The sequence below is a fragment of the Lampetra fluviatilis genome, chromosome 50 (assembly GCF_964198595.1).
Source record: "Lampetra fluviatilis chromosome 50, kcLamFluv1.1, whole genome shotgun sequence".
Taxonomy (NCBI): Eukaryota; Metazoa; Chordata; class Hyperoartia; order Petromyzontiformes; family Petromyzontidae; genus Lampetra; species Lampetra fluviatilis.
The window spans coordinates 5,244,711-5,272,223 of NC_136324.1; the positions used below are offsets into that span (position 1 = coordinate 5,244,711).

Here is a 27,513-nt window from a genome sequence, read left to right on the forward strand (position 1 = left end):
ACTCACACAGACACACTCACAGACACTCACATAGACACTCACACAACAACAACAACAACAACAACCGCCATTCGCCACTAAGTGGCGGTGACGTCACCACGACGCTTGTGCCAGGCCATGTGCATCCTGAGGCCACGTGAAGTGTCGAACGCCCGCTGGCAGGAGGTCACGGGGCAGACCCAGGTGCCACGGGTCGACTGACCGAGATGACCGAGACGACTGGCTGATGCACCACCTGTGCCCCCTACTGTGCCAACTTGCTGTGCTTTAGCCACCCGGCGCTCCGCTCGTTGTTGTGAGCGTCGCTCCTCCGCCCTCCGTTGTTGTTGGAGGGCGACTGCCTCCAACTGCCCAGTAGCGTCCTTCACGAGCCTCCTCCACTGAGGCCGATCTTGACACCACTGGTACCAGTCATCGGCAAGTCCACTCAGCTCCACGTCCTCCTGTACCACATCACTCCATCTCTTCTCTAGCCCGTGCCGCGCCCGTTTAGCCCCCTCGATCCGGCCGAACAAAAGCTGTTTAGGCATGCGGTGGCTGGGCATGCGGGCTACATGACCCAGCCAACGCAGCCTTGCCTGCCGGAGGAGCTCACTGATGGGACTTTGCCCAGATCTTTCAAGGACTTGTGAACTCCTCACACAATCCAGCCTGGTTAAACCCAGGATGGATCGTAGGCAGGCCAGCCTAAATGTTTCCAACCGGCGAAGATGCTCCACTAGGGGGGTCCACGTTTCGCAAGCGTAGAGAAGGGAAGGAATGACCGTGGCCGAGAAGACCTGAAGCTTCGTGCGGAGCGACAGACCAGGTAGCTTCCACACAGCGTTACGCAGCCGATGAAAAGATATTGCCGCTCGACTGATTCGGAGTGAGACCTCTGCTGATAAACTGGAGCCGGTCATAAGCACACTGCCCAGGTATGGGAAACTCTCCACTCTCTCCACAACTGCCCCATCACCGATTGGGAGTTGTGGGGGTGGAGTGCCCGATGGTACAAAATACCCAGGCAGGTGCTTAGTTTTGGTGGGGCTGATGGTAAGGCCCCACCTCTTAGTGGCACGCTCCAGTCTCAGCAGCAGCGTCTCCAACTCCTCTTCTGAATGAGCAGCTATTACCAAATCATCGGCATACATAACGTGGTTGACCAATAGGGAGCCATCCCTTGATCGCACCCGGGCGTCGATCAGCCTCCCATTATATCTGTACCAAATGGTAATTCCCCCGGTACAGCTATTGAAGGCTTCACGAACTACGCAGTCGAAATAGATGTTAAATAATGTGGGAGCCAGAGGACATCCCTGTCGCACCCCAAGGTGTACAGGGAAAGGCTCCGACTCCCGGCCATGTAGTTTTACCCGGGCCCGCTCACCATCATGAAGGTCCTTAATGATCGTGAGCAGAGGGTCAGGGACTCCGAAAGCACGAAGAACAACCCAGAGCCCAGTCCTACTGATGGTATCATAGGCCTTGACCAGGTCAATAAAGCACTCACACAGACACACAGACACTCACACAGACACAGACACTCACACAGACACTCAGTCACTCACACAGACACTCACTCACACAGACACTCACACAGCCACGCGTGACCCCGTGAGTTCACCGCCACCGTTCATCACAAGTGTCCACTGCCCTCGGGGTCACGTGTTCGGTTTAACCCAGACCGCCCCGCGACACCCCCCCCCGACCCATTTCCCCTCCCCCTCCCCCGGCGGCGCTAATAGAGTGGGGGGGGGCTCTCTCTCTGTCGTTTTAAAAAATGGAACTCCAATGACGTCACCCCAGCTCGCTCTCTGTCACGTGCTGGGCGCGGGGGTTGGTGGCAGCGGGGTGAGACGGCGTCTTGGGAGCGGAGAGGCGGCGAGGGGGGGTTGGGGGTGATAGAGCCGGGGGTGGGGGTCAAGGGGGGTGTGAGGGCAGGGGGTGGTGGTGGGGGCAGGGGGGGTGGTGGGGGCAGGGGGGGCTCTGATTAGACCGCGGGCATTCCCTCGCACCTGCGTTCCACTCTCCGCTAAGCACGCGGCAGGTGGAACGGGTCTCTGATGTGAGATTGGTGGTGGAGGGGAGGGGGTGGCGGGGGGTGGGCGGTGTTCGTGTTGATGGGCGGAGAGGGGGGGGGCCTTGCGGGGTGGTCAGGAGTCGTGCTTCGGCCTCGTGCTGGGTGGAGCCGTGGACCCTGGGGGGGTCGTGGTCATCACGTGACTCGAGGGTTCGGCCACACGAGGCGCGCTCAGCGTGGCGATTCGATTGGTGCTGGCTCTGCCGGGTGGCGGAGGGCTTTGGCGAAATGAATGGGGCCGGATCGATACGTACACACAAAGCCCACCGACGTCGTCATATAGCCGCGAGAACGCACGCGTTGAGCTGATGATGTTGATGTCGTGTTGGTGTTAGGGGTTCGTGGTAGTCTAGCGGCGAGCGCGCTCCTCTACGAAGCGGGCCACCCGAGTTCGATTGCCACTCACGGCCAAAATCGGCGGGGATTATTTGTACCGGTCCCGGAACCTCCGCTGGGTCTTCTCGACCTTGAACGAGAGTGCCTTTGGTTGCTGTGTGTGAACGTCGGCACTTGGGGCAGACACAGGCGTCCAGGCGTGATTCTTGTGCGCCGTGCTGACCTTCATAGGTGCTCGATAACCGCACTTGCCCTCCACAATTCGTGAAGGCGATACGGTGGGCAAGTGTTGTGAGAGAGAGGGAGCGATCGAAGCGCTGCACACGTGGACTGCAATCCAGTTCTGTGGAGGCGTCCAGGAGGAGCCGTACCCTGGCTCCGCCAGGATAGCGCAGTGCAGCCAGTGGACTAATCGCCATCTGTTTCCATCTGTACGGGGATAGAGCGTTGCCCCCTCTCGCGCGAGGCGCGGGTTTATTTCTACGGGATGCTCCGCTTCCCTCCTCCCCATGTGAATAATAAACGCGAGTCGTCACCGATCAACTGGAAACATCTTAAATTAAAAACCACGTGTAGCAGCCGGACGAGCCCCCTGAAAAGCGAGCGCCGTCACTCAGCGTGGCTCTCCGCGATAAATAAGCAAGCTGTTGATTCGTACATTGCCTAGCAGATGTTGGTACATATTCTAAGGTTTTTTTCGGTAAAGTCACGTAGGTAAAAAATTTAAAATTAATAAAAGTAAAATTAAATTAAATAAAAATCACGACGTTTCGGAGGCAACACAAGCTTCCGTCTTCAGATGGAACCATCACAGCACAATAGCTGTATCAAGTGATACAGCTATCGTGCTGTGACGTCATGATTTTTATTTTTTATTTTACTTTTATAAATTAAAAAAAATTTTACCTACGCGACTTTACCGAAAACAACCTAAGAATATGAATCCTCGCAGTCACGAAAGCTTCAAATCTAGATGTTGGTACGTTGCGTCGAACTTCTTTCGCGCCGTACGCAGCCGACCGTGCTAATCGGAGCTTGCAAACGGTGCGAACGTGAAGGGGGTCGGTGGCGTTCGCGTGGTGTCGTTGCGGCGTCAGTGGTGGCTGCAGTGGTGGCTGCAGTGGTGGCAGCAGTTGTGGCTGCAGTGGTGGCGGCAGTGGTGGCTGTAGTGGTGGCGGCAGTGGTGGCGGCGGCAGTGGTGGTGTCGTTGCGGCGGCAGTGGTGGCTGCAGTGGTGGCTGCAGTGGCGGCGGCAGTGGTGGTGTCGTTGCGGCGGCAGTGGTGGCTGCAGTGGTGGCTGCAGTGGTGGCTGTAGTGGTGGCGGCAGTGGTGGCGGCGGCAGTGGTGGTGTCGTTGCGGCGTCAGTGGTGGCTGCAGTGGTGGCTGCAGTGGTGACGGCAGTGGTGGCGGCGGCAGTGGTGGCTGCAGTGGTGGCAGCAGTGGTGGCTGCAGTGGTGGCGGCAGTGGTGGCTGCAGTGGTGGCGGCAGTGGTGGCTGCAGTGGTGGCTGCAGTGGTGGCGGCAGTGGTGGCTGCAGTGGTGGCGGCAGTGGTGGCTGCAGTGGTGGCGGCAGTGGTGGCTGCAGTGGTGGCTGCAGTGGTGGCGGCAGTGGTGGCTGCAGTGGTGACGGAAGTGGTGGCGGCGGCAGTGGTGGCTGCAGTGGTGGCAGCAGTGGTGGCTGCAGTGGTGGCGGCAGTGGTGGCTGCAGTGGTGGCTGCAGTGGTGGCTGCAGTGGTGGCGGCAGTGGTGGCTGCAGTGGTGGCGGCAGTGGTGGCTGCAGTGGTGGCGGCAGTGGTGGCTGCAGTGGTGGCTGCAGTGGTGGCTGCAGTGGTGGCGGCAGTGGTGGCTGCAGTGGTGACGGCAGTGGTGGCGGCGGCAGTGGTGGCTGCAGTGGTGGCAGCAGTGGTGGCTGCAGTGGTGGCGGCAGTGGTGGCGGCAGTGGTGGCTGCAGTGGTGGCTGCAGTGGTGACGGCAGTGGTGGCGGCTGCAGTGGTGGCGGCAGTGGTGGCGGCAGTGGTGGCAGCAGTGGTGGCTGCAGTGGTGACGGCAGTGGTGGCGGCGGCAGTGGTGGCGGCAGTGGTGGCTGCAGTGGTGGCGGCAGTGGTGGCGGCAGTGGTGGCTGCAGTGGTGGCTGCAGTGGTGGCGGCAGTGGTGGCTGCAGTGGTGGCGGCAGTGGTGGCTGCAGTGGTGGCGGCAGTGGTGGCTGCAGTGGTGGCGGCAGTGGTGGCTGCAGTGGTGGCGGCAGTGGTGGCTGCAGTGGTGGCTGCAGTGGTGGCGGCAGTGGTGGCGGCAGTGGTGGCTGCAGTGGTGGCGGCAGTGGTGGCTGCAGTGGTGGCGGCAGTGGTGGCTGCAGTGGTGGCGGCAGTGGTGGCGGCAGTGGTGGCGGCAGTGGTGGCTGCAGTGGTGGCAGCAGTGGTGGCTGCAGTGGTGGCGGCAGTGGTGGCTGCAGTGGTGGCGGCAGTGGTGGCGGCAGTGGTGGCTGCAGTGGTGGCGGCAGTGGTGGCTGCAGTGGTGGCGGCAGTGGTGGCAGCAGTGGTGGCTGCAGTGGTGGCGGCAGTGGTGGCTGCAGTGGTGGCGGCAGTGGTGGCTGCAGTGGTGGCGGCAGTGGTGGCGGCAGTGGTGGCTGCAGTCCCGATCCGTTGCGATTCGTGGTCGACGCCGCGGGCTGACAGCTCCCGGCCTGGGTTGGGGAGGGGAGCGACACAGCCATTGATCCGAGTCCTAATGAGATTGGCTCCGATGCAGCTATCCCCCCCCCCACCTTATCCAGACTCAGTTCATTACAGAGATGCGCAACGTGGACCAGAGTCTAATGGACATTGCGCAGATCAGGAGAGATAGACGAGCGTGTGTCTGTGTGTCTGTCTGTGTGTATGTGTGTGTGTTTGTGTCTGTGTTATTGTGTCTGTCTCTGTGTGTGTGTCTATGTGTGTGTCTATGTGTTTGTCTGTGTGTGTGTCTTTGTGTGTGTGTCTGTGTGTGTCTCTGTGTGTGTGTCTCTGTGTGTATGTTTGTCTCTGTGTTTGTGTGTGTCTGTCTGTGTTTGTATGTCTCTGTGTGTATGGGTGTGTCTCTGTGTGTGTGTTTGTGTGTCTGTCTGTGTGTTTGTATGTCTCTGTGTGTATGTGTGTGTCTCTGTGTGTGTGTTTGTGTGTCTGTGTGTGTTTGTGTGTCTCTGTGTGTATGTCTGTGTGTTTGTGTGTCTCTGTGTGTATGTGTATGTGTGTCTCTGTGTATGTGTCTGTGTTTGTGTGTCTGTGTGTTTGTGTGTCTGTCTGTGTGTTTGTGTGTCTCTGTGTGTATGTGCATGTGTGTCTCTGTGTGTATGTGTGTCTCTGTGTGTGTCTCTGTGTGTGTCTGTGTGTGTGTGTGCACCTGGTGCGGTGTGTAAACATCGTCACTAGGGAGACAAAGGCGGTCGGGCGGGGTGCTGGCCACCCACCCCCTCGTGTACCGTTCCGGCCTTCATAAGTGCTCGCTAACAGCACTTGCCCCTACAGTCTGTTAAGGCTATATGGGGGATCTTTGTATTTGTATCCGTGTAACTGTGTATGTGTGCCTCTCCCTCGGCCAGTCATCCAACCTATAGCACGTGGGTCTCTCCCGTGACGGCCTCCTGCCACCCGCAGCGAAAGACTTCCACACTCAACACGTGCCGGCATTAAAGTGCACCTAGCCTGGCACAGGCGCTGTGACACCATCACTTCGTGGCGAATGGCGGCTTTTGTTATTGCTGCTGCTTCTGTTACATGTGCGCACATGTTACATGTGTGTATACGTGTGTCATGTGCATCTGGAATACGTGGAATCTGCGCTCCGGGCACTTCCACGGATTTCTTATTTCTCCCCCCCCCCTCCTCCCCTACCCCGCCCCTCGCTGTTATCTCCGCGCTGCTGATATCGCTCATTGCTCCGTCTCTGCCGCTATCGATGGGAGGGGGGGCGGGGGTGGGGGGGTGCGTGGGGGGGAGGTGCGTGGGGTGGGGGGGTGCGTGGGGGGGGGTGCGTGGGGGGTGCGTGGGGTGGGGCGTGGCGGGGGGGCGTGTGGGTACACCACACACAAAGCCCCTGAGCCCCAATCCACTGCTGGATGAGCACACTCCACCTGGTTCGTGCGTGCTGGAGAATGCGGGCAGCAGAAAAGCGGCCTCCCCACCCCCCTCTACTGAACGCCGTTCGTCACGCTTGGCTCGTGATCGTCTCACCCTGGGAGGGAGGGTGGGGAGAGGACTCGTTGAGAATCTCACGGAGAGTCTCACGGAAGATCCCAGTTCCATCGCCGTTGTTGCTCTCACGCCCCGGAGTTGTCAGCCCGATGCTGCTGCTGCTGTCACGGCCGTGGAGGCGTTGGGATGAGGCTCCCGCAAATGACACAGCGCGCCGCCCTTTCTCTCCCTGCCCGTCTCTCTGTCTCTTGTTTCATTTCTCTCTCTCTCTGTCTCTGTCTCCCTCTCTGTGTCTCCCTCTGTCTCGCTCTCCCTTCCTCTCTCGCCCCTCGTGCCCTCTCTCTCTGTCTCTCCGTCTCTCGTTGCCTCTCTCTTCTGTCGTACGATCAGAGGAAACAAGAAGATGCTCGGTGTAGTCGGCACTTTTCTTCGTTCATCATTTCGCCTTTTTTTGTTTTTTTTCAGTGCTTTGCTTTATGTGCCCCCCCCCCCGCCCCCTTTTAAATGAAAGATTTCACAAAATATTTTACGCTCTCTCTCTCCCTGTCTCACTCTGTGCCTCTCTCTCGTTTCCTCTCTCTCTGTCTCTCTCCCGGTCTCGCTCTCCCTGTCGCACTCTCTCTCCCTCTCTCGCCCCACGCGCCCTCTCTCTCTCTCTCCTGTACGTGCGTTAGCGCTTTACGCGCTATCGATGCGCTCTTTATGAGTTTCTCCCGACAAAGCTTATCCGATGATAACTTTAAACACATCATCAGTCTGCCTGCCCGGGGCGAGGGGTGCGCAGCAATGGGGGATGAGGGAGGGGGGGGGCGAATTCCCCCACCGCAGACCCCACAAATCCCTCCTCCCATCTCGCTCAACGCGTCGTCGGGACTCCCAAGAAGACGCGCATCATCATCATCATCCGTGCAGATAATCATCGCCCTGAGCGAAACCCCGGTATATAGAGAGAGTTGTGTGGATATTAGCGACTTCGCCAGCGTCATCAGCCATGATCTATCCGCTGCTGGGTGAAGGCTGTCCCCAAATCGTCCCCGGATACCTCTCGCCATCCTGCGGTCTGACAGCGATCTACCCATCACCCTCGTGCACGCGAGCTGATCTCAACATCACCATCATCATTATTACCACCATCATCATTATTACCACCATCATTACCATCATTATTACCATCATCACCATCATCATTACCATCATCATTACCATCATCATTACCATCATTATTACCATCATCACCATCATCATTACCATCATTATTACTATCATCACCATCATCATTACCATCATTATTACCATCATCACCATCATCATTACCATCATCACCATTACCATCATTATTGCCATCATCACCATCATCATTACCATCATTACCATCATCATTACCATCATTATTACCATCATCACCATCATCATTACCATCATTACCATCATCACCATTACCATCATTATTACCATCATCATTACCATCATTACCATCATCACCATTACCATCATTATTGCCATCATCACCATCATCATCACCATCATCATTACCATCATCACCATTACCATCATTATTGCCATCATCACCATCATCATTACCATCATCACCATCATTGCTCCGTCTCCTCTCGCCGTGAAGGCTCCTGGCCCAGCCCCTTCTCCTCTCGCTCACCTTCGCCCTGCTGGGCGGATCTCTGTCTGTGTGCTGTGAAGAAGGCCCATAGCCCGAAACGTCGCCTGTTATATGCTTTCTTTTCAGTCCACCACCGTGTTGTTACCGACGAACGTGTTGGAGTTTTTTCGAGTGATTTTTCTTGGTTGTCTGCGTGATGATGATGATGATGTCACGTGCATATCAGCATTGTGGACATTGACAACAACGTTGGAGAGTACGCATACAGAAGCGTTGAAAGACAGCCAGAGAGAGGGACACGCGGCTCAGAGGGAATCACACGGACAGACAGCCAGAGAGAGGGACACGTGACATAGAGAACACACAGCGAGCAATGCAGCTGGACGTCAGTGTGCACGCGCGTGTGTGCGTGCGATGCCAAACGACACAATTTGAATGTTGTTTCCATAATAGAGGTTTTATTGGCTTAGATCACGTAAATATAAATATTAAACCCGCCACCTACCCCGGCAGGGTAAACCGACTGGGTTAACGGCACATGTATATTTACGCGATCTAACAACAACAACAACAACAAAACCCTATTATGGATCATATTGGTCACGAAATCCCTGCGACGTGTTAAACCGAATTTCTATACCCTGCGTCTAAATGCAGACGCCATCCCACGGAGTCGCACCCGTGGAGACGGAGCGATACAATCAGCTCGCGCGCGCGCGGGGGTCAAATTGATTGTCCCGCCGGCGAATCGTGAGATATGGCTATGGGAGGGGAGGTGGGGGGGCTTCATCCAGCAGTGAATAGGTCACGGCTCATGACGACGATTCGCTTGACATCGCTGCTACTCGGCTACAGCTCGTTCGCCGTGACTTTGCCTCTACCCACCTGATGACTGAGTCTCGCCTGGGAGACCAGGGCTTCGACGTTTCGAACTTCAGGCCTCCTTCAGGAAATATCTACGAGTCCCCTATAATCTCCACCGCCCCCCGCGCCGCCGCCTCCTCTTCACGTGCACCCCTCCATCAATCCGCTCCCACCCCATGCTCCCCCATCCACCCTCACCCACCTCATCCTGATCCCCCACCCTCCCCTTCTCTACCTCGATCTTTCTTCCCCCTCCCTCCCACTCTCTTTCTCTCCCCGCCTCCTCCCCCTCCATCCCCTCCCTCCCTCTCTCCCTCTCTCCCCCCCCCCCTCCGCCCCCCCCCGTCCACGCTCTCTGAGCCCCGATGGGAAACGCGATGCTTCATCTTTGCAGGTGTCATACATAATCCATCATGCGAACACGTGTCTCCCACGTGTCTCCCACGTGTCTTCATCATGTGTGTCTCCACGTGTCTTCATCACGTCTGTCTCTGCGTGTCTCGTTGTTGTAAATATCCCCCGTGGGCAACTGCTCTTCTCCATGGTAACTCGTCGTGATGGTCGCTCATCTCCACGTAAAATGCAATGCATGTTAACGCATCCCCAGGGGTAACTTCCATTCATAGTAACCCATATCCAAGGTAACTCATTCCCATTACCGCCAATCTCTATGTTAAAACCGTAACGGTAACTCATTCCCATGGTAACACCTTGCCATGTTAACTAATCTCCATGATGACCTACCACCATGGTAACTGATCCCCTTGGATACATATCCCCATGGTAACTTCCCTTCCTGGAAACTCATCAATGGCAACACATATCCATGGTAATCCATCCACATGGTTACCAATTCCCCTGATTACCCCCCCCCTGGTAACTAATCCCCATGGTAACCCATCCCCATGGTAACCCAACCCCATAGTAATCCATCGCATAGCAACCAATCCCCGTGGTGACACTCTCCTCCGTGTTCCCCCCCGCCCGTGGCCCCCCAGATCGGCACGTGGGATCCGTCCGCGGGGCTCAACATGACGGACGGGCGCAAGGAGCGCGCCGGCAACGCCAGCGACATCATCTCCAACCGCTCGCTCGCGGTCACCACCATCCTGGTGGGTGCGGCACCGCGACCCTTGCGCCCGTCCCACCGGTGCCCACCACGTGTCACACGGGTGCCCACCAGGCGTCCCACTGGTGCCCACCGCCCATCACACCGGTGCCCACCACGTGTCCCAACGGTGCCCACCACGTGTCCCACCGGTGGCCACCGCCCATCCCACCGGTGCCCACCGCGTGTCCCAACGGTGTCCACCACGCGCGCCACACGGGTGGCCACCACGCGTCCCACCGTTCCCCACCTCGCCCGGCACACCGCTCCCCCCGCTCCCGAGGCGGCCCCGCGGGGGAGCGAGCGGTCCGCGAGGTCAAATCCCGCTTTGGGGGGTTGACTCGGCTCATCATCGACCCTCCCTCCGAGGGTCGATTAAAGCTCGCAAAACGGGCACCACTTTGGGAGAAGTCGTTAGTGGCTGTGAAATGGATGGACTTGCCCACCGCCGCCCTCCCCGCCCCCCACTAATAGGAACGTGGAATTTCCCGCCTACTGCTTCTGCAGGGCTGTGGACGGAGAGATGAGCACCGATGCCTCGCTGTTTATTTAAAAACGGGAACGATTCTGCATCTTTGTCTTCCTTTTTAAAACGTTTGCCGACGCCGCCCCCGCAGGAGGACCCATACGTGATGTACAAGAAGTCGGACAAGCCGCTGTACGGCAACGAGCGGTTCGAGGGCTACTGCATCGACCTGCTCCGCGAGCTCGCCAACATCCTGAAATTCACCTACGACGTCCACCTCGTGGGCGACGGCAAGTACGGCGCCCAGAACGAGCACGGCCAGTGGAACGGCATGGTGCGCGAACTCATGGACCACGTGAGTGACACCGCGCGGGGGACACGTGGGGGACCACGTGGGTGACACCGCGCGGGGGACACGTGGGGGACCACGTGGGTGACACCGCGTGGGGGACCACGTGGGGGACCACGTGGGTGACACCGCGTCGGGGACACGTGGGGGACCACGTGGGTGACACCGCGTGGGGGACACGTGGAGGACCACGTGGGTGGCACCGCGTGGGGGACACGTGGGGGACCACGTGGGTGGCACCGCGCGGGGGACACGTGGGGGACCACGTGAGTGACACCGCGTGGGGGACACGTGGGGGACCACGTGAGTGACACCGCGTGGGGGACACGTGGGGGACCACGTGGGTGACACCGCGCGGGGGACACGTGGGGGACCACGTGGGTGACACCGCGTGGGGGACACGTGGGGGACCACGTGGGTGACACCGCGTGGGGGACACGTGGGGGACCACGTGAGTGGCACCGCGTGGGGGACACGTGGGGGACCACGTGGGTGACACCGCGCGGGGGACACGTGGGGGACCACGTGGGTGACACCGCGTGGGGGACCACGTGGGGGACCACGTGGGTGACACCGCGTCGGGGACACGTGGGGGACCACGTGGGTGACACCGCGTGGGGGACACGTGGAGGACCACGTGGGTGACACCGCGCGGGGGACACGTGGGGGACCACGTGGGTGGCACCGCGCGGGGGACACGTGGGGGACCACGTGAGTGACACCGCGTGGGGGACACGTGGGGGACCACGTGAGTGACACCGCGTGGGGGACACGTGGGGGACCACGTGGGTGACACCGCGCGGGGGACACGTGGGGGACCACGTGGGTGACACCGCGTGGGGGACACGTGGGGGACCACGTGGGTGACACCGCGTGGGGGACACGTGGGGGACCACGTGAGTGGCACCGCGTGGGGGACACGTGGGGGACCACGTGGGTGACACCGCGTGGGGGACACGTGGGGGACCACGTGGGTGACACCGCGTGGGGGACACGTGGGGGACCACGTGGGTGACACCACGCGGGGGACACGTGGGGGACCACGTGGGTGACACCGCGTGGGGGACACGTGGGGCACGGCGCGCGAGCTCGTCATAATGACATCAATTAGCATAATCAAAAATCAGCTTCACAATACCCAGTCACAACCACAGTCACCGCCACAATCACCACCACAACCGCCGCACTGGCGGATGTAGAAACCTCCCGAATGTCGAGCTCTTCCAATAGGGGTCCGCATTAATCAAACACAACATTCAATGTGTGGTAAATATCAATACATTTCCAATCTGCGGACTCTCAAGGGGGCGGTTGTGGGGGGGGGGGGTGCTGGCGGGGGCTTTCGGGTGGGGGGGGGTAGAGGGGCACCCACCGACTCGCATCTCATACATACACACACACACCGACTCGCATAAAAAAAGACAAAGATGCCCCGTACAGCCTAAACAGACTGCTGGGGCAAGTGCTGTTAGCGAGCACCTACGAAGGCCGGCACGGCACACGAGCGTGGTGGGTGGCCAGCACCACGCCCGACCGCCTTTGTCTCCCCAGTGGCGATGTTTACACACTGCTCCAGGTACTCATTTGAGGCTGAGGACCCCGGAGAAATCCCGCCGCGTTGCGTGCGAGGGAGCGAACAACACAGGATGATCACGCCGTGGCCTTTGCTCCACACTGTTGCCGAACAGGGTTCGCCTCCCACCTCGAAGCCCACCCCACGGGGAAGGGAGGGGAGTTGTTTGGGTGGTGGCAGGTTGGTGGTCGTGATCCATCAACCCCCGGCCGCTGCCGCTGCTGCTGCTGGTGCCTCCACGATGCTGGGCCACAATCGCCGCGTGCAGCGTGGCCGCCACCACCGCTTTATAAATCCGAAATAGATTCGAATAGAAGGGACCTTGGCACGGCAGGGGGGGCAGGGGAGCTTTGGGGGGGGCAGGGAGGGGGGCAGGGAGGGGGGCAGGGCCCGGAGAGAGCGGGGGGGGGGGGCTGGCGCCCCCATTGGCCGCGATCGATGGGGTGTGCGGGGGCCCAGGGCGCGATGCCATCGCCGGTAACGAGCAGATCCCAATTAGAGATAGCGGGAGATGATGCCCAGGCTCACACGCACACCCATCGACTCGCATCTCCCACCTACACACACACACATACACACACCGACTCGCACTTTCACCTACACACACACACATACACACACCGACTCGCACTTTCACCTACACAGACACACATACACACACCGACTCGCACTTTCACCTACACACACACGCACACCCATCGACTCGCATCTCCCACCTACACACATACACATACACACACCGACTCGCACTTTCACCTACACACACACATGCACACACCGACTCGCATCTCTCACCTACACACACACACACCGACTCGCATCTCCAACCTACACACACACACACACCGACTCGCATCTCCAACCTACACACACACACACCGACTCGCATCTCCAACCTACACACACACACACACCGACTCGCATCTCCAACCTACACACACACACCGACTCGCATCTCCAACCTACACACACACACACACCGACTCGCATCTCCAAGCTACACACACACCCACACCCACCGACTCGCATCTCCAACCTACACACACACCCACACCCATCGACTCGCATCTCCAACCTACACACACACACCGACACGCATCTCCCACCCACCCACTCGCCCGCGCTCTTTAATTATAATCGCTCTGAACCTTCGCTGGGGAGGGAGTGGGAAGGTGGGGAGCGCTCAAAATCGACGTGGACAAACCATCCGACGAAATTCGTCAAAGCCTCCACACAACCGTGCACCCCCCCCCAAACCTCTGCCCCCCCCTCCCCCTGCCCCCCCCCCCTCCCGCCCCCCCTCCCACCACAGAAGGCCGACCTTGCCGTGGCCCCGCTGACCATCACCTACGTGCGTGAGAAGGTCATCGACTTCTCGAAGCCCTTCATGACCCTGGGCATCAGCATCCTGTATCGGAAGCCCAACGGCACCAATCCCGGCGTCTTCTCATTCCTCAATCCGCTCTCGCCCGATATCTGGATGTATATTCTGCTCGCCTGCTTAGGTGTCAGCTGTGTGCTGTTTGTCATCGCCAGGTAACGGTGCTGCTCTCCCCGGCTCTCCCCTCTACCCTCTCGAACGCTTCTCTCTCTCTCTGACCGATACTCTCACTAACCCTCTCTCGACCGACCAACCCAGGCTCCAGATCTCTCTCTCTCTCTCTGAGGCTCTCCACTGAACTCTCCCTCTATAACACTGGTCAACAAAAAAAACACATTTTTTTTTGGCCTGGGCTTTTGCAGCTGTTTTAGACTAATTTCAGGGTGCCGATTCCAAATCTGATCTCAGATTTGCTCTATCACATCTCATTTTATGCTATCGGCATACCCCATTTTCATTGATTTTATCCGAAATTAACTCTGTCACTTATGATTGCAAGTTGTTGCGAGTCAGTGGCTGCTTTAGTGTCAAAATATGGTGCTGTATTTTTAAGATAGCGCGTTTAAAATATCATTTTATGTAGATATACACATTTATTTAATATTTTTCTTCTGCAGTTTTTATTGAAAATGCAATATTTGATATCTCAAAAGCCTGATGTGATGGACAAAAACTGATGCCAGATTTGGAATCAGCACCCCAAAATTACATTAAAACCGTTGGAATACCTTATGCCAGAAAAAGTGTGTTGACCAGTGTAATACCTCCCCCCCCCACCGGCCACCCCCCGATCCACATTCGAGTTCAATTCCCAGACACGGCTAACATCAGTGGCGTAGCGAGTGGTATCTGGACAGGTCCTGGGCACCGCACCTCTGCGCCGACACGCATTGACCAGCGTGGTGAAGTATGGTCATCCTGCCGTGGATTATCCCATTATATTTTATAAATATACATATTTTTTTAATTGGAAGGTTCGCGAGTTCAAACCCTGGTTGGTGGGTTGATTCGGCCAATCATCCATCCCTCCCTTCCTCCGCGGTTGACAAAATAGCTACCACTTTGTAGCGAAGTCAACAATAGTCGTCCTGTAGAGAGACTCTCCCCCCCCCCCTGCACCGTCGCCGCGGCCGCCACCGCCACAGGAATGTGGAATTTCCACCACTTGGGCTCTGCAGGGCTGTGAACGGGAGGACAAGCAGCAAAGTGTCGATGCCCATTTAACGGGAACACCACTCAGAATATAAATACACCCTCACCACCGCTACCCTCTCTCTCTGTCTGTCTCCCCTTCCTCCTCCTCTCTCTCTCCACGTGTACCTCTCGCCGCCCATTTCCTCGCTAGCAGATCCTTAATTAGACCTTGGAAGGGGAAGGAGGGATGGGGAGGGGTGGGGGTAAGGGAGGATGGGGGGGGGGTGAGCGCGTATCTCTGAGTGGTCACTTAACGTGCGAGAGAGTGAGAGTGTGTAAGTGTGTGTGTGTCTGTGCGTGCGTGCGTAAGTGTGTGTGTAAGTGTGTGTGTAAGTGTGTCTGTGGGGAGCGGTAGTGTAGCGGTTAGCGCGCTGCGCTATGAACCCGGAGACACGGGTTCGATTCCCGCTCACGGCCAACACCAGTGACGATTATCTGAACCGGTCCTGGGCCTCCCCTAGGTCGACTCAGCCTCAAATGAGTACCTGGTGCGGTGTGTAAACATCGCCACGAGAGAGACAAAGGCGGTCGGGCGTGGTGCTGGCCACCCACCCCCACCCCCTCGTGTACCGTTCCGGCCTTCATAGGTGCTCGCTAACAGCACTTGCCCCTACAGTCTGGTAAGGCTATACGGGGGATCTTTATCTTTGTTTGTGTCTGTGCGTGGGGAGCGGCGGCAAAGCGGTTAAGTCGGCGAGCCGAGTTCGAGTCCCGCTCACGACCAACATCAGTGAAGGACGTCTGAACCGGTCCTGGACCCCCCCCCACACCCCCCTAGGTCGACCCAGACTTAAATAAATACCTGCGGCTGGAGTGAAAAACATCAGCGCAGGGGGTGGTGCTGGCCACACCATCGTCCTCGTGTGCCGTGCTGGCCTTAAATAGATGCTCGCTAACAGCACTCCATTCCTCCTACCCCCCCCCACACACATTGACTGTGCGTGCGTGAGAGTTGCGTTAGAGGAGAGAGGGTGGGAGGTCGCGTGAGAGATAGAATGAGAGAGCGTGAGAGATTTCGTGCGTGAGAGGGGAGTGAGAGAGAGAGAGCGTGCATGAGAGTTGCGTGAGAGAGAGAGAGTGAGGGAGTGAGAGAGAGAGAGAGAGCGTGAGAGAGAGATTACGTGAGAGCGTGCGTGACAGTTGCGTGAGAGAGCATGCGAGAGAGAGCGTGAGAGCGTGCGAGAGAGTGAGGGAGTGAGTAATAGATTGCGTGAGAGAGCATGAGAGCGAGCGAGAGAGAGTGAGGGAGTGAGTGAGAGATTGCGTGAGAGAGTCGAGGAGTCGCGTCGAGTGACCACATTTCATCTCCGAGCCAAACTCATGCCCCCCCCCCCTCCTGCCAATCCACCCCCCGCCCCTCTCACGCATTGCCCCCCCCCATCGCCGTCACTGTGATTAATGACCCAGGCGCGGAGTTAATGTCGGATATAAGAAGCGAGTAACCTTTGGTGTATAGCGCGCCACACGAGGGGGCGAGAGTGAGACTGCGGGTGAGGGGTGTGATGGGGGTGTGTGTGGGTGAGAGTGTGATAGGGTGTGTGTGTGTGTGGGTGAGGGTGTGATGGGGGGTGTGTGGGTGAGGGGTGTGATGGGGGTGTGTGTGGGTGAGAGTGTGATAGGGTGTGTGTGGGTGAGGGTGTGATGGGGGGTGTGTGGGTGAGGGGTGTGATGGGGGTGTGTGTGGGTGAGAGTGTGATAGGGTGTGGGTGAGATGGGGTGTGTGTGGGTGAGGGTGTGATGGGGGGTGTGTGGGTGAGGGTGTAATGGGGTGTGTGTGGGTGAGGGTGTAATGGGGTGTGTGTGGGTGAGGGTGTGATGGGGTGTGTGTGGGTGAGGGTGTGATGGGGTGTGTGTGGGTGAGGGTGTAATGGGGTGTGTGTGGGTGAGGGTGTAATGGGGTGTGTGTGTGAGGGGTGTGGTGGGGTGTGTGTGTGTGAGGGTGTGGTGGGGTGTGTGTGGGTGAGGGCGTGGTGCTGGCCACCCCACCCCTCGTGTACCGTGCCGGCCTTCATAGGTGCTCGCTAACAGCACTTGCCCCAACAGTCTGTTCCAGGCTATACGGGGGGGTGGGTGGCTGTGTGTGGTTTGTGGTGTGTGGTGTGTGACAGTGAGTATACGTGCGCGTACGTGTGTGCGCTCGTGCACGTGGGGGGAGGGGGGGGAGGGGCTCTCGCCCATAGCGCACAGCTGTTATCGGAGCCGCGGCAGAACATGCAACCTGGTCTCGGGCATTACCCCTCCCCCCTCTTCCCTCTCACCCCCCCCCCTATCTTCTGCTCAGGTGAGTGAAACTCGCACCCAGGTACACCTGGAGGGGGGAGGTGGGCGAGGTCGGGGGGCGGGGGGCCGGGGGGGCGAGGTGGAACACACTCGATCTCAAACTCCGTAGTTCACCACTTACAGCGGACATCGCTCCCACAGTCCGGGCAGGGTGGCGGGGGGGGGGCTCCAATTCGCTCGACTCACAACGGGGGCGCCGTGGGGGGCGAAGCGGGAGCCGCTTTACCATCCGCAGGACCCCCCACCCACCCCCCCGTCCCTCCCCCTAACACGCGCTATGGCCGCGTGCTGTGGGGAGATAGTGGGACCCGCCTCCTCGTCCTCAGCGCGTTATCGGCGCCGCGACCCACAGAGCGCAGCACGTGTAGCCTCGCGTGACAGAGAGAGAGAGAGACAAAGGCGGACGGGGAGCGGAGATCCGAGGGGGGGGGGGATCCGCCTAGGGGCTCCTTAGCTGTCATTTTCCACGGTTCCGCGATAACGGCGCGCGTAGCGGGAGACGCGCCAGCAAATTGTAGCCGTTGCACGCTGCACGCGCCTGATGGTTGATATGGGCGAGCGTGACGCGGAGGAGCGCCGATTCTAATTTAGATCGCGAAACTCCGCGCGGGGTTTGCCACGTGACGCAGAGAGCAACGATTCACGGGCGAGGTAGAAAGATCTCGCCAATCATCGGGCTCGTGAAGCGTGTAACCACCACCACCACCACGCCTCTTTGTTTGCGTGTTTCGACGGAGTCGCGTGCGGTGAGGGTGAAGTGAAGTGCGGGGGCGATCCCGACGCCTCCAAGACGCACGGCCAAGCGGAGGGGGTCCACCCGAACCTCCCTCTCGCATGGGGGCCCCTTCCTACAGCAGTGGCGTGAGCGGAGCATTTACAGGGGTTGCGTCTTTAGCTCGATCTGAAGGGGGCCACGGGGCCTCCAGCAGCGAGCGAGACCGCCGCTCGTGACGCGGCCTCCAAGGTGCACCTAGCCTGGCACAAGCGCCGCCACTTTGTGCGAGACTGAGAGTTGTGCGCGGCGCACCGTACGCACCGCGAACCCGTTCGACCCGAGTTCGATTCTCGCTCACGGCCAACGCCGGTGACGATTATCACAACCGGACGTGTGTCTCCACTAGGTCGACTAAGACTCAAATCGGTAGCTTTGTGCACCGTGCGTAAACATCGCCACTGGGGAGACAAAGGAGGCCGGGCGTGGTGCTGGCCACCCACCCGTCTCTCGTGTGCCGTGCGGGGCTTCATAGGTGCCACTCGCTAAAAGCACGAACCCCAACAGTCTGCTGAGGCTACACGGGGGGATCTTTGTCTGTGCGTGTTGTGGTGAGAGTGTGAGTGAGATTCGTCGTGAGAGCGACTCTGCGAGAACGCCTTGCAGGCGGCGGAGCCGGAACCCCCCGCGCGCCGGACGAGCTCACCTGAGCTCACCTATGCTCCACCTGTGCTCCACCTGAGCTCACCTGTGCTTCACCACTCCCCCCTCCCCACTCGGGTGGGGCGTGTGGGTGGTCCCGCACCGCAGGTTCAGCCCGTACGAGTGGTACAACCCGCACCCGTGCAACCCGGACTCGGACGTGGTGGAGAATAACTTCACGCTGCTAAACAGTTTCTGGTTTGGCGTCGGAGCTCTCATGCAGCAAGGTACACGGCGAGGGGCACACACGCGCGCGCGCACGTCACCGAAGCCCCCCCCCCCCACTCCTTCCCCACCCCCACCCCTAGCCCTCTTTCCCCCCCGCCCTCCCCTCCCACCCCACAATGTCCCCCCCTAACCACCCTACCCCCGAACGCAATCCTCTTGCTACCGAGCTCCTGCCGACCATCCCCTCGACATCCCAGGCTCTCCTACCCGAGCCTCTACACCCCCCCACCCCGCTCCACACCCCGCACGCCCTCCCCCCCCCCCCCCCCACTCCTAGCCCCCTTCGTGCTTGTGCCTACCCCTAACACCCGACCCCCCCCCCCCCCCCATTCCTGCCCCCCAAGCTCCCCCGCGACCTTTGTGTCACGCGCAGCAGCAAACCGAACCCTCCCCAATCCTGACCGCAGCGACGCAATCCCCCTCGATGGGATGGGGGAGGGAGGGTGAGAGAGAGGGGGGGTGACGTCATCGCTGAGTTGAGTGACGGGCGGCATGGGATAGGGCCGGTTACTGAGACCCACAGTGGAGTGGTCTCCACGCGTCCGACCATTCAAAGGGAAAAAGGAGACCTGGGACCGGGTGGTGGTGGGGGCAGAGCTACGGGTTTCCCTCTGGGTCTCCGGCGTGGGTTTAGGCGTCTCTCTGTGACTCTACGGGTCACTGTGTGAGTCTCAGAGCAGGTGCCGGGATGAGACGGTAAGGGCAGATCCAAGAGGTCGCTGCTATCTGCAGTAGCAGCAGCAGCAGCTGTGGGTTCTTGCGAGGGAGTGGCGGTGGTGGTGGCATCAGCGGCTTTGGCCACGCTGATGATGATGCTCAGGAGGAGGACATCCAGATCTTTATAGGAGTCACTCAAGCTCGCCATGCCTGCAGGAGGAGGGGGCACGCGAGGGTGTTTATTGGTGACCCTACGACCTGCGGGGTATGGGGACTGACGGACCCAACCCCTCCCCGTGATGTTCTTCCCTCGCCCCCGCCTCTCCCCCTGCCACTGCAATCGAACGGAGCTGGATCCGTTGATGGTAGCGGCAGGTGTGCACGCGTGTGTGTGCACGCGTGTGTGTGCGCGTGTGTGTGCACGCGTGTGTGTGCGCGTGTGTGTGCACGCGTGTGTGTGCGCGTGTGTGTGCGCGCGTGTGTGCGCGCGTGTGTGTGCGCGTGTGTGTGCACGCGTGTGTGTGCGCGTGTGTGTGCACGCGTGTGTGTGCACGCGTGTGTGTGCGCGTGTGTGTGCACGCGTGTGTGTGCGCGTGTGTGTGCACGCGTGTGTGTGCGCGTGTGTGTGCACGCGTGTGTGTGCGCGTGTGTGTGCACGCGTGTGTGTGCGCGTGTGTGTGCACGCGTGTGTGTGCGTGTGTGCGTGTGCGCGTGTGTGTGCGTTTGTGTGTGTGTGTACGTATGTGTGTGTGTGTGTACGTATGTGTGTGTGTGTACGTATATGTGTGTGTGTACGTATATGTGTGTGTGTACGTATGTGTGTGTGTACGTATGTGTGTGTGTGTGTATGCGCGTGTGTGTGCGTATGTGTGTGTGTGCGTACGTATATGTGTGTGTGTACGTATGTGTGTGTGTACGTATGTGTGTGTGTGTATGCGCGTGTGTGTGCGTGTGTGTGTGCATGTGGTAGTGGGGAGTGGTGGTGTAGTAGTTAGCGCGCTGCGCTACGAAGCCGGCGACCAGAGATTGAGTCCCGCTCACGGCGATTATCTGAAGCGGTCCTGGGCCTCCTCTTGGTCGACTCAGCCTCAAATGAGTACCTGGTGCGGTTTGTAAACATCGCCACTGGGGAGACAAAGGCGACCGGGCGTGATGCTGGCCACCCACCCCTTCGTGTGCAGTGTCGACCTTCATTGGTGCTCGCTAACAGCACTTGCCCCAGCGGTCTATTAAGGCTATACGGGGGATCTTTGTTTTGTGTGTGCGTGCGAACGCGTGTGTGGGTGTGGACGTGAATGGGTGTTTGTGTGTGCATGCATTCATGTATCTGTGGAAATGTATCTGTGATTGTATCTGTGTGTGTATCTGTGAGTGTGTTTGTATCTATCTGTGTGTTTGTGTGTATCTTGTGAGTGTGTTTGTGTGTGTATGTGAGTGTGTTTGTGTGTGTATCTGTGAGTGTGTTTGTATGTATCTGTGTGTGTGTATCTGTGAGTGTGTCTGTATCTATCTGTCTGTGTGTGTATCTGTGAGTGTGTGTCTGTGTGTGTATCTGTGAGTGTGTTTGTATGTATCTGTGTGTTTGTGTGTATCTTGTGAGTGTGTTTGTGTGTGTATGTGAGTGTGTTTGTGTGTGTATCTGTGAGTGTGTTTGTTCGAACGCTCACTGCGGAGGAGAGGCTGCCACTCCTCTGTCGGGAGCTGGACCGGTACCGCCTGGATCTCTGTGGCATTCAGGAGGTCCGGTGGACCGGTTCTGGCTCCTGCCACCATGCGGGGTGGACAGTCCTCTACTCGGGGCAGGAGACTGCCAAACAACAGGGTGTGGCTCTTCTTCTGAACAAAAGAATGAAGGGGGCGTGGGAGCGTGGCGGTGAGGTGTGGGAAGCTGTAAGCTCCAGGATACTTTGGGCTCGCCTTCCCATCAACCAGAGGCGAGGAGTGGTGGTCGTGGTTACTTATGCCCCCACCGAAGACGAACATCCGTGGAGGGATGCAGGCAAAGCCGATGAGTCGGACGCTTTCTATGACCTCCTGTCACAGGTGCTGGCTAAAGTGGCCACTCGGGACAGAGTCATCTTGTTGGGTGACTTCAATGCCCGAGTTGGTCATGATGCTGGCACCTGGTCTGGAGTGATTGGAAGGCATGGGCCAGATCAGCTCAATAATAACGGTAGGAGGCTGCTAGATTTTTGTGCAGCCCATGGGCTTGTAATTACCAACACGCTCTTCCGGCATCGGCGCATCCACACAACATCATGGATGCATGCCGGGTCCAAGCAAGAACATCTGCTGGACTACATAGTGACGGACCAGCGGATGCGAGCCCATGTCCTTGACACCAGGACCTACCGTGGAGCTGATCTGCCCTCTGACCATCGACTAGTCATCTGTAAGATGCGCCTGCCATTCTTCCACTCCGGTGGTGGGTGTACACCCAGGATCCCATTCCAACCAAAAGTGGCCTGGTCTAAGTTAGCTGATGAAAGTTGCAAGCGAGAATTTCATCATCGCTTGCAGCTGGGGTTGGCATCGTCCCCCACTCCACCTGATGTCGAGGGTAAATGGGCGAGGTTTAAGACTGTGACTCATGCAGCTGCAATGGCTGCTTTGGGTACGCGGTCCAGACCTCCCCGGGAACCCTGGCTGACGGAGGAGGTGTTCAGGTTAATTGAGAAAAAGCGACAGGCCCACTCACATCGCCTACAGCATCCCACGTCAGAGAATGAGGAGGTTTACCGCAGTCTTCGCTCGGAGGTTCGGAGAGCCGTGAGGCGCTGCAAGGATGGGTGGTGGTCGCGGGTTGCTGAGGAGATGGAGTCTGCCTCAGTAGCCCGCGATCACAAATCACTATTTAACTCCATCAAAAAAGTAACCTGTAGCGCCACACCTATTACCATCATTAGAAGAAAAAACGGTGATCCAATCTCCGACCCCCAGAAACAGGTTTGCAGATTTGCTGAGCATTTCTGTGAAGTCCTGGGGGAGGGAAAATCTCTCAGCCAGGAAAACATCATGGCACAAAGTGGGGATAACCCTGCTGAGGCTGCGATGCCTCAAATATTGGAAGAGGTCACCCCCTGTGAGTGGCTGGCTGAGGTACCGGCTGTTGAGGAAGTACTGAGGGCGATCCGGAGTCTGAGACCAGGGAAGGCACCGGGCAGAGATGATCTCCCAGGCGAAATGCTGAGGGAGGGTGGCGTTTGTGCACAGACTGCCCTATATGACATCATAACAACAGTCTGGACCACTGGACGGGTTCCGCAGGACTGGAAGGATGCCCTGGTGGTCCCCCTCTTTAAGAAGGGGGACCGTACCGACTGTAACAACTACAGGGGCATCTCACTCCTCAGTGTGCCGGGTAAGGTCCTGGCAAGGATTATTCAACATCGCCTTGCTAGGCATGCTGAGGAGAGGCTTGCGGAGCCCCAATGTGGTTTCAGGAAAGGGCGGTCCTGCACAGATGCCATATTTTCTGTCCGTCTGCTCCAGCAGAGGTGTAGGGAATTCCAAAAAGACCTACATCTCTGCTTTATTGACCTGGTCAAGGCCTATGATACCATCAGTAGGACTGGGCTCTGGGTTGTTCTTCGTGCTTTCGGAGTCCCTGACCCTCTGCTCACGATCATTAAGGACCTTCACGATGGTGAGCGGGCCCGGGTGAAACTACGTGGCCGGGAGTCGGAGCCTTTCCCTGTACACCTTGGGGTGCGACAGGGATGTCCTCTGGCTCCCACATTATTTAACATCTATTTCGACTGCGTAGTTCGTGAAGCCTTCAATAGCTGTACCGGGGGAATTACCATTTGGTACAGATATAATGGGAGGCTGATCGACGCCCGGGTGCGATCAAGGGATGGCTCCCTATTGGTCAACCACGTTATGTATGCCGATGATTTGGTAATAGCTGCTCATTCAGAAGAGGAGTTGGAGACGCTGCTGCTGAGACTGGAGTGTGCCACTAAGAGGTGGGGCCTTACCATCAGCCCCACCAAAACTAAGCACCTGCCTGGGTATTTTGTACCATCGGGCACTCCGCCCCCACAACTCCCAATCGGTGATGGGGCAGTTGTGGAGAGAGTAGAGAGTTTCCCATACCTGGGCAGTGTGCTCATGACCGGCTCCAGTTTATCAGCAGAGGTCTCACTCCGAATCAGTCGAGCGGCAATATCTTTTCATCGGTTGCGTAACGCTGTGTGGAAGCTACCTGGTCTGTCGCTCCGCACGAAGCTTCAGGTCTTCTCGGCCACGGTCATTCCCTCCCTTCTCTACGCTTGCGAAACGTGGACCCCCCTAGTGGAGCATCTTCGCCGGTTGGAAACATTTAGGCTGGCCTGCCTACGATCCATCCTGGGTTTAACCAGGCTGGATTGTGTGAGGAGCTCACAAGTCCTTGAAAGATCTGGGCAAAGTCCCATCAGTGAGCTCCTCCGGCGGGCAAGGCTGCGTTGGCTGGGTCATGTAGCCTGCATGCCCAGCCACCGCATGCCTAAACAGCTTTTGTTTTGCCGGATCGAGGGGGCTAAACGGGCGCGGCACGGGCTAGAGAAGAGATGGAGTGATGTGGTACAGGAGGACGTGGAGCTGAGTGGACTTGCCGATGACTGGTACCAGCGGTGTCAAGATCGGCCTCAGTGGAGGAGGCTCGTGAAGGACGCTACTGGGCAGTTGGAGGCAGTCGCCCTCCAACAACAACGGAGGGCAGAGGAGCGACGCTCACAACAACGAGCGGAGCGCCGGGTGGCTAAAGCACAGCAAGTTGGCACAGTAGGGGGCACAGGTGGTGCATCAGCCAGTCATCTCGGTCATCTCGGTCAGTCGACCCGTGGCACCTGGGTCTGCCCCGTGACCTCCTGCCAGCGGGCGTTCGACACTTCACGTGGCCTCAGGGTGCACATGGCCTGGCACAAGCGTCGTGGTGACGTCACCGCCACTTAGTGGCGAATGGCGGTTGTTGTTGTGTTTGTATGTATCTGTGTGTGTGTATCTGTGAGTGTGTCTGTATCTATCTGTCTGTGTGTGTATCTGTGAGTGTGTTTGTATGTATCTGTGTGTTTGTGTGTATCTTGTGAGTGTGTTTGTGTGTGTATGTGAGTGTGTTTGTGTGTGTATCTGTGAGTGTGTTTGTATGTATCTCTGTGTGTGTGTATCTGTGAGTGTGTCTGTATCTATCTGTCTGTGTGTGTATCTGTGAGTGTGTCTGTATGCATCTGTGTGTGTATCTGTGAGTGTGTTTGTGTGTGTATCTGTAAGTTTGTTTGTGTGTATATGTGGGTGTGTTTGTGAGTGTGTCTGTATGTATCTGTGTTTGTATATCTGTGAGTGTATCTGTGTGTGTATCTGTGAGTGTCTGTGTGTATCTGTGAGTGTGTCTCTGTGTGTATCTGTATGCGTGTATCTGTGAGTATGTGTGTATGTATCTGTGTGTGTATCTGTGAGTGTGTCTGCATGTACCTGTGTGTATGTATCTGTGAATGTGTCTATGTATCTGTGTTGTATATTTGAGTGTCTGTATGTATCGGTGAGTGTGTCTGTGTGTATGTGTGTGTATCTGTATGTTTGTATCTGTGAGTATGTGTGTATGTATCTGTGTGTGTATCTGTGAGTGTGTCTGTGTGTATGTGTGTGTGTATCTGTGAGTGTGTCTGTGTGTATCTGTGAGTGTGTCTGTGCGTATGTGTGTGTGTATCTGTATGTTTGTATCTGTGTGTATGTGTGTGTATCTGTATGTTTGTATCTGTGAGTATGTGTGTATGTATCTGTGTGTGTATCTGTGAGTCTGTCTGTGTACCTGTGTGTGTATCTGTGAGTATGTGTGTATGTATCTGTGAGTGTGTCTGTGTACCTGTGTGTGTATCTGTGAGTATGTGTGTATATATCTGTGTGTATATCTGTGAGTGTGTCTGTGTGTGCGTGTGTGATCCCCCAGCGCACGCACACACGCGTGCACCCACGCCCCACTGCTCATTGAGGCAGAAGGAGGCACTGGGTGGTAATTGGGCGCTAATTGGCTTCGCCGGGTTAATCGTGGATGAGTGCGCCCAGTCGTGCATCAGAGACCCCTACTACCCCCCCCCCTTTCCGTCCCCTTGGAGTCCCGATGACCCCCACGCACCCCGCTTGACCCTCCACAGACTCGCACTGTCCCCATCTTAAGGCGCTAGTAGTACAAGGGGCGGGAGGGGGAGGGGGGGGCAAGGCAGATGAGGAGGTCACGTGTCCCGTCGGCAGAGTAGCCCTGCTCTGTACGGAATCGGTTCCTCGAGTGCGAATCGATTTCCAAAATCGATGCCCGTGGCGGGACCCTCTGTCCCAGAGCGACACTCTCCCCTCGCCGTGTCTCACTGCCCTGCGTCTCCCCTCCCTGCGTCTCCCCTCCCCGTCTCTCACTGCCCTGCGTCTCCCCTCCCTGCGTCTCCCCTCCCTGCGTCTCCCCTCCCTGCGTCTCCCCTCCCCGTCTCTCACTGCCCTGCGTCTCCCCTCCCTGCGTCTCCCCTCCCTGCGTCTCCCCTCCCTGCGTCTCCCCTCCCTGCGTCTCCCCTCCCCGTGTCTCCCCTCCCCGTGTCTCACTGCCCTGCGTCTCCCCTCCCTGCGTCTCCCCTCCCTGCGTCTCCCCTCCCTGCGTCTCCCCTCCCTGCGTCTCCCCTCCCCGTGTCTCCCCTCCTCGTCTCTCACTGCCCTGCGTCTCCCCTCCCTGCGTCTCCCCTCCCTGCGTCTCCCCTCCCTGCGTCTCCCCTCCCCGTGTCTCCCCTCCCCGTGTCTCACTGCCCTGCGTCTCCCCTCCCTGCGTCTCCCCTCCCCGTGTCTCCTCTCCCCGTGTCTCCCTTGCCAGTGTCTCCCCTCCCATCTTCCCTCCCCGTCTCTCACTGCCCTGCGTCTCCCCTCCCCGTGTCTCCCCTCCCCGTGTCTCCCCTCCCATCTCCCCTCCCCGTGTCTCACTGCCCTGCGTCTCCCCTCCCTGCGTCTCCCCTCCCCGTGTCTCCCCTCCCTGCGTCTCCCACTTCTGCATCTCCCCTCCCCGTGTGTCCACCTCCCATCTCCCCTCCCCGCGTCTCCCATCACCTCCGTCTCTCCCACCCCCCTCTGTCTCCTCTCCATATCCACCGGGTCCCTCCGCCTTCTCCGCGTCGCTAGGGCAACGGCGGTAGTGTTGGTTACCACGGCGACGAGTCAGTCCGCTTGCTCGCGGTGCCCAATGGGAGTGTTCGGTTTGCTGCGCGCGCGCGTGCGCGTGCGTGCGCGTGCACACAACACAGGTGCGCGCGCCCCCCCCCCCCCCCCCCCCGGAGCAGGTGCCGCGTGTGCGCGCGCGTGGGGCTCGCGCCGGGCCCGCGGACCCGGTCCACGGCGTTACCTTGGATACATGGCGGCCTCCAGCCGTAGCCTAGCAACCGCGCGGGCCCACCCCTCCTCCCCCGCACCGCTTTGACAAGGGAGAGGGGGGATACCCCCCCCCCCGCAAATTCCCTAACCACCTTCCCCACCCCCCCCCTGAAAAGGACCTCGCTCCCAGCTCCCCCTAACTCCCCCTGTTCACTTCCGCTCCCTCTCCATCCCCCCCCCCCTCCCTCTGGCGGGGGTGGCGGGTGGGTCCGCACGCAGGGGTGTAGGAAGAGGGGGGCTCTTTTGGAAGGAGGGGGGCCCCACCCCCAGAGGAGGGGGGGGGTGGAGGGGGTCGAGTCGTCGGGACCCTGTCAGGGGCTCGGGTTGATGTTTTGCGGGAGGTCTGGGGACGCGTGGAGCGCGCGTCTCACACGGAGTTGCGGAGTCGCATCGCAGAGACAAAGATCCCCCGTGTAGCCTTTAACAGACTGAGACAAGT

At 58.5% G+C, this 27,513-nt stretch overlaps 1 protein-coding gene across 6 annotated transcripts in view; it reads left to right on the top strand.

Annotated features, from left to right (window-relative positions):
- Positions 1–27,513, top strand: part of LOC144948651 (glutamate receptor ionotropic, kainate 2-like) — a 109,640-nt gene that overhangs the window by 58,457 nt on the left and 23,670 nt on the right. For all 6 annotated transcript variants that reach the window (XM_078878278.1, XM_078878280.1, XM_078878281.1 and 3 more), the window contains 4 exons: positions 10,040–10,153; positions 10,767–10,970; positions 13,850–14,073; positions 18,915–19,033. In XM_078878278.1, the coding sequence (XP_078734404.1) occupies positions 10,040–10,153; positions 10,767–10,970; positions 13,850–14,073; positions 18,915–19,033 (661 nt within the window). The remainder of the gene's footprint in view (positions 1–10,039; positions 10,154–10,766; positions 10,971–13,849; positions 14,074–18,914; positions 19,034–27,513) is intronic.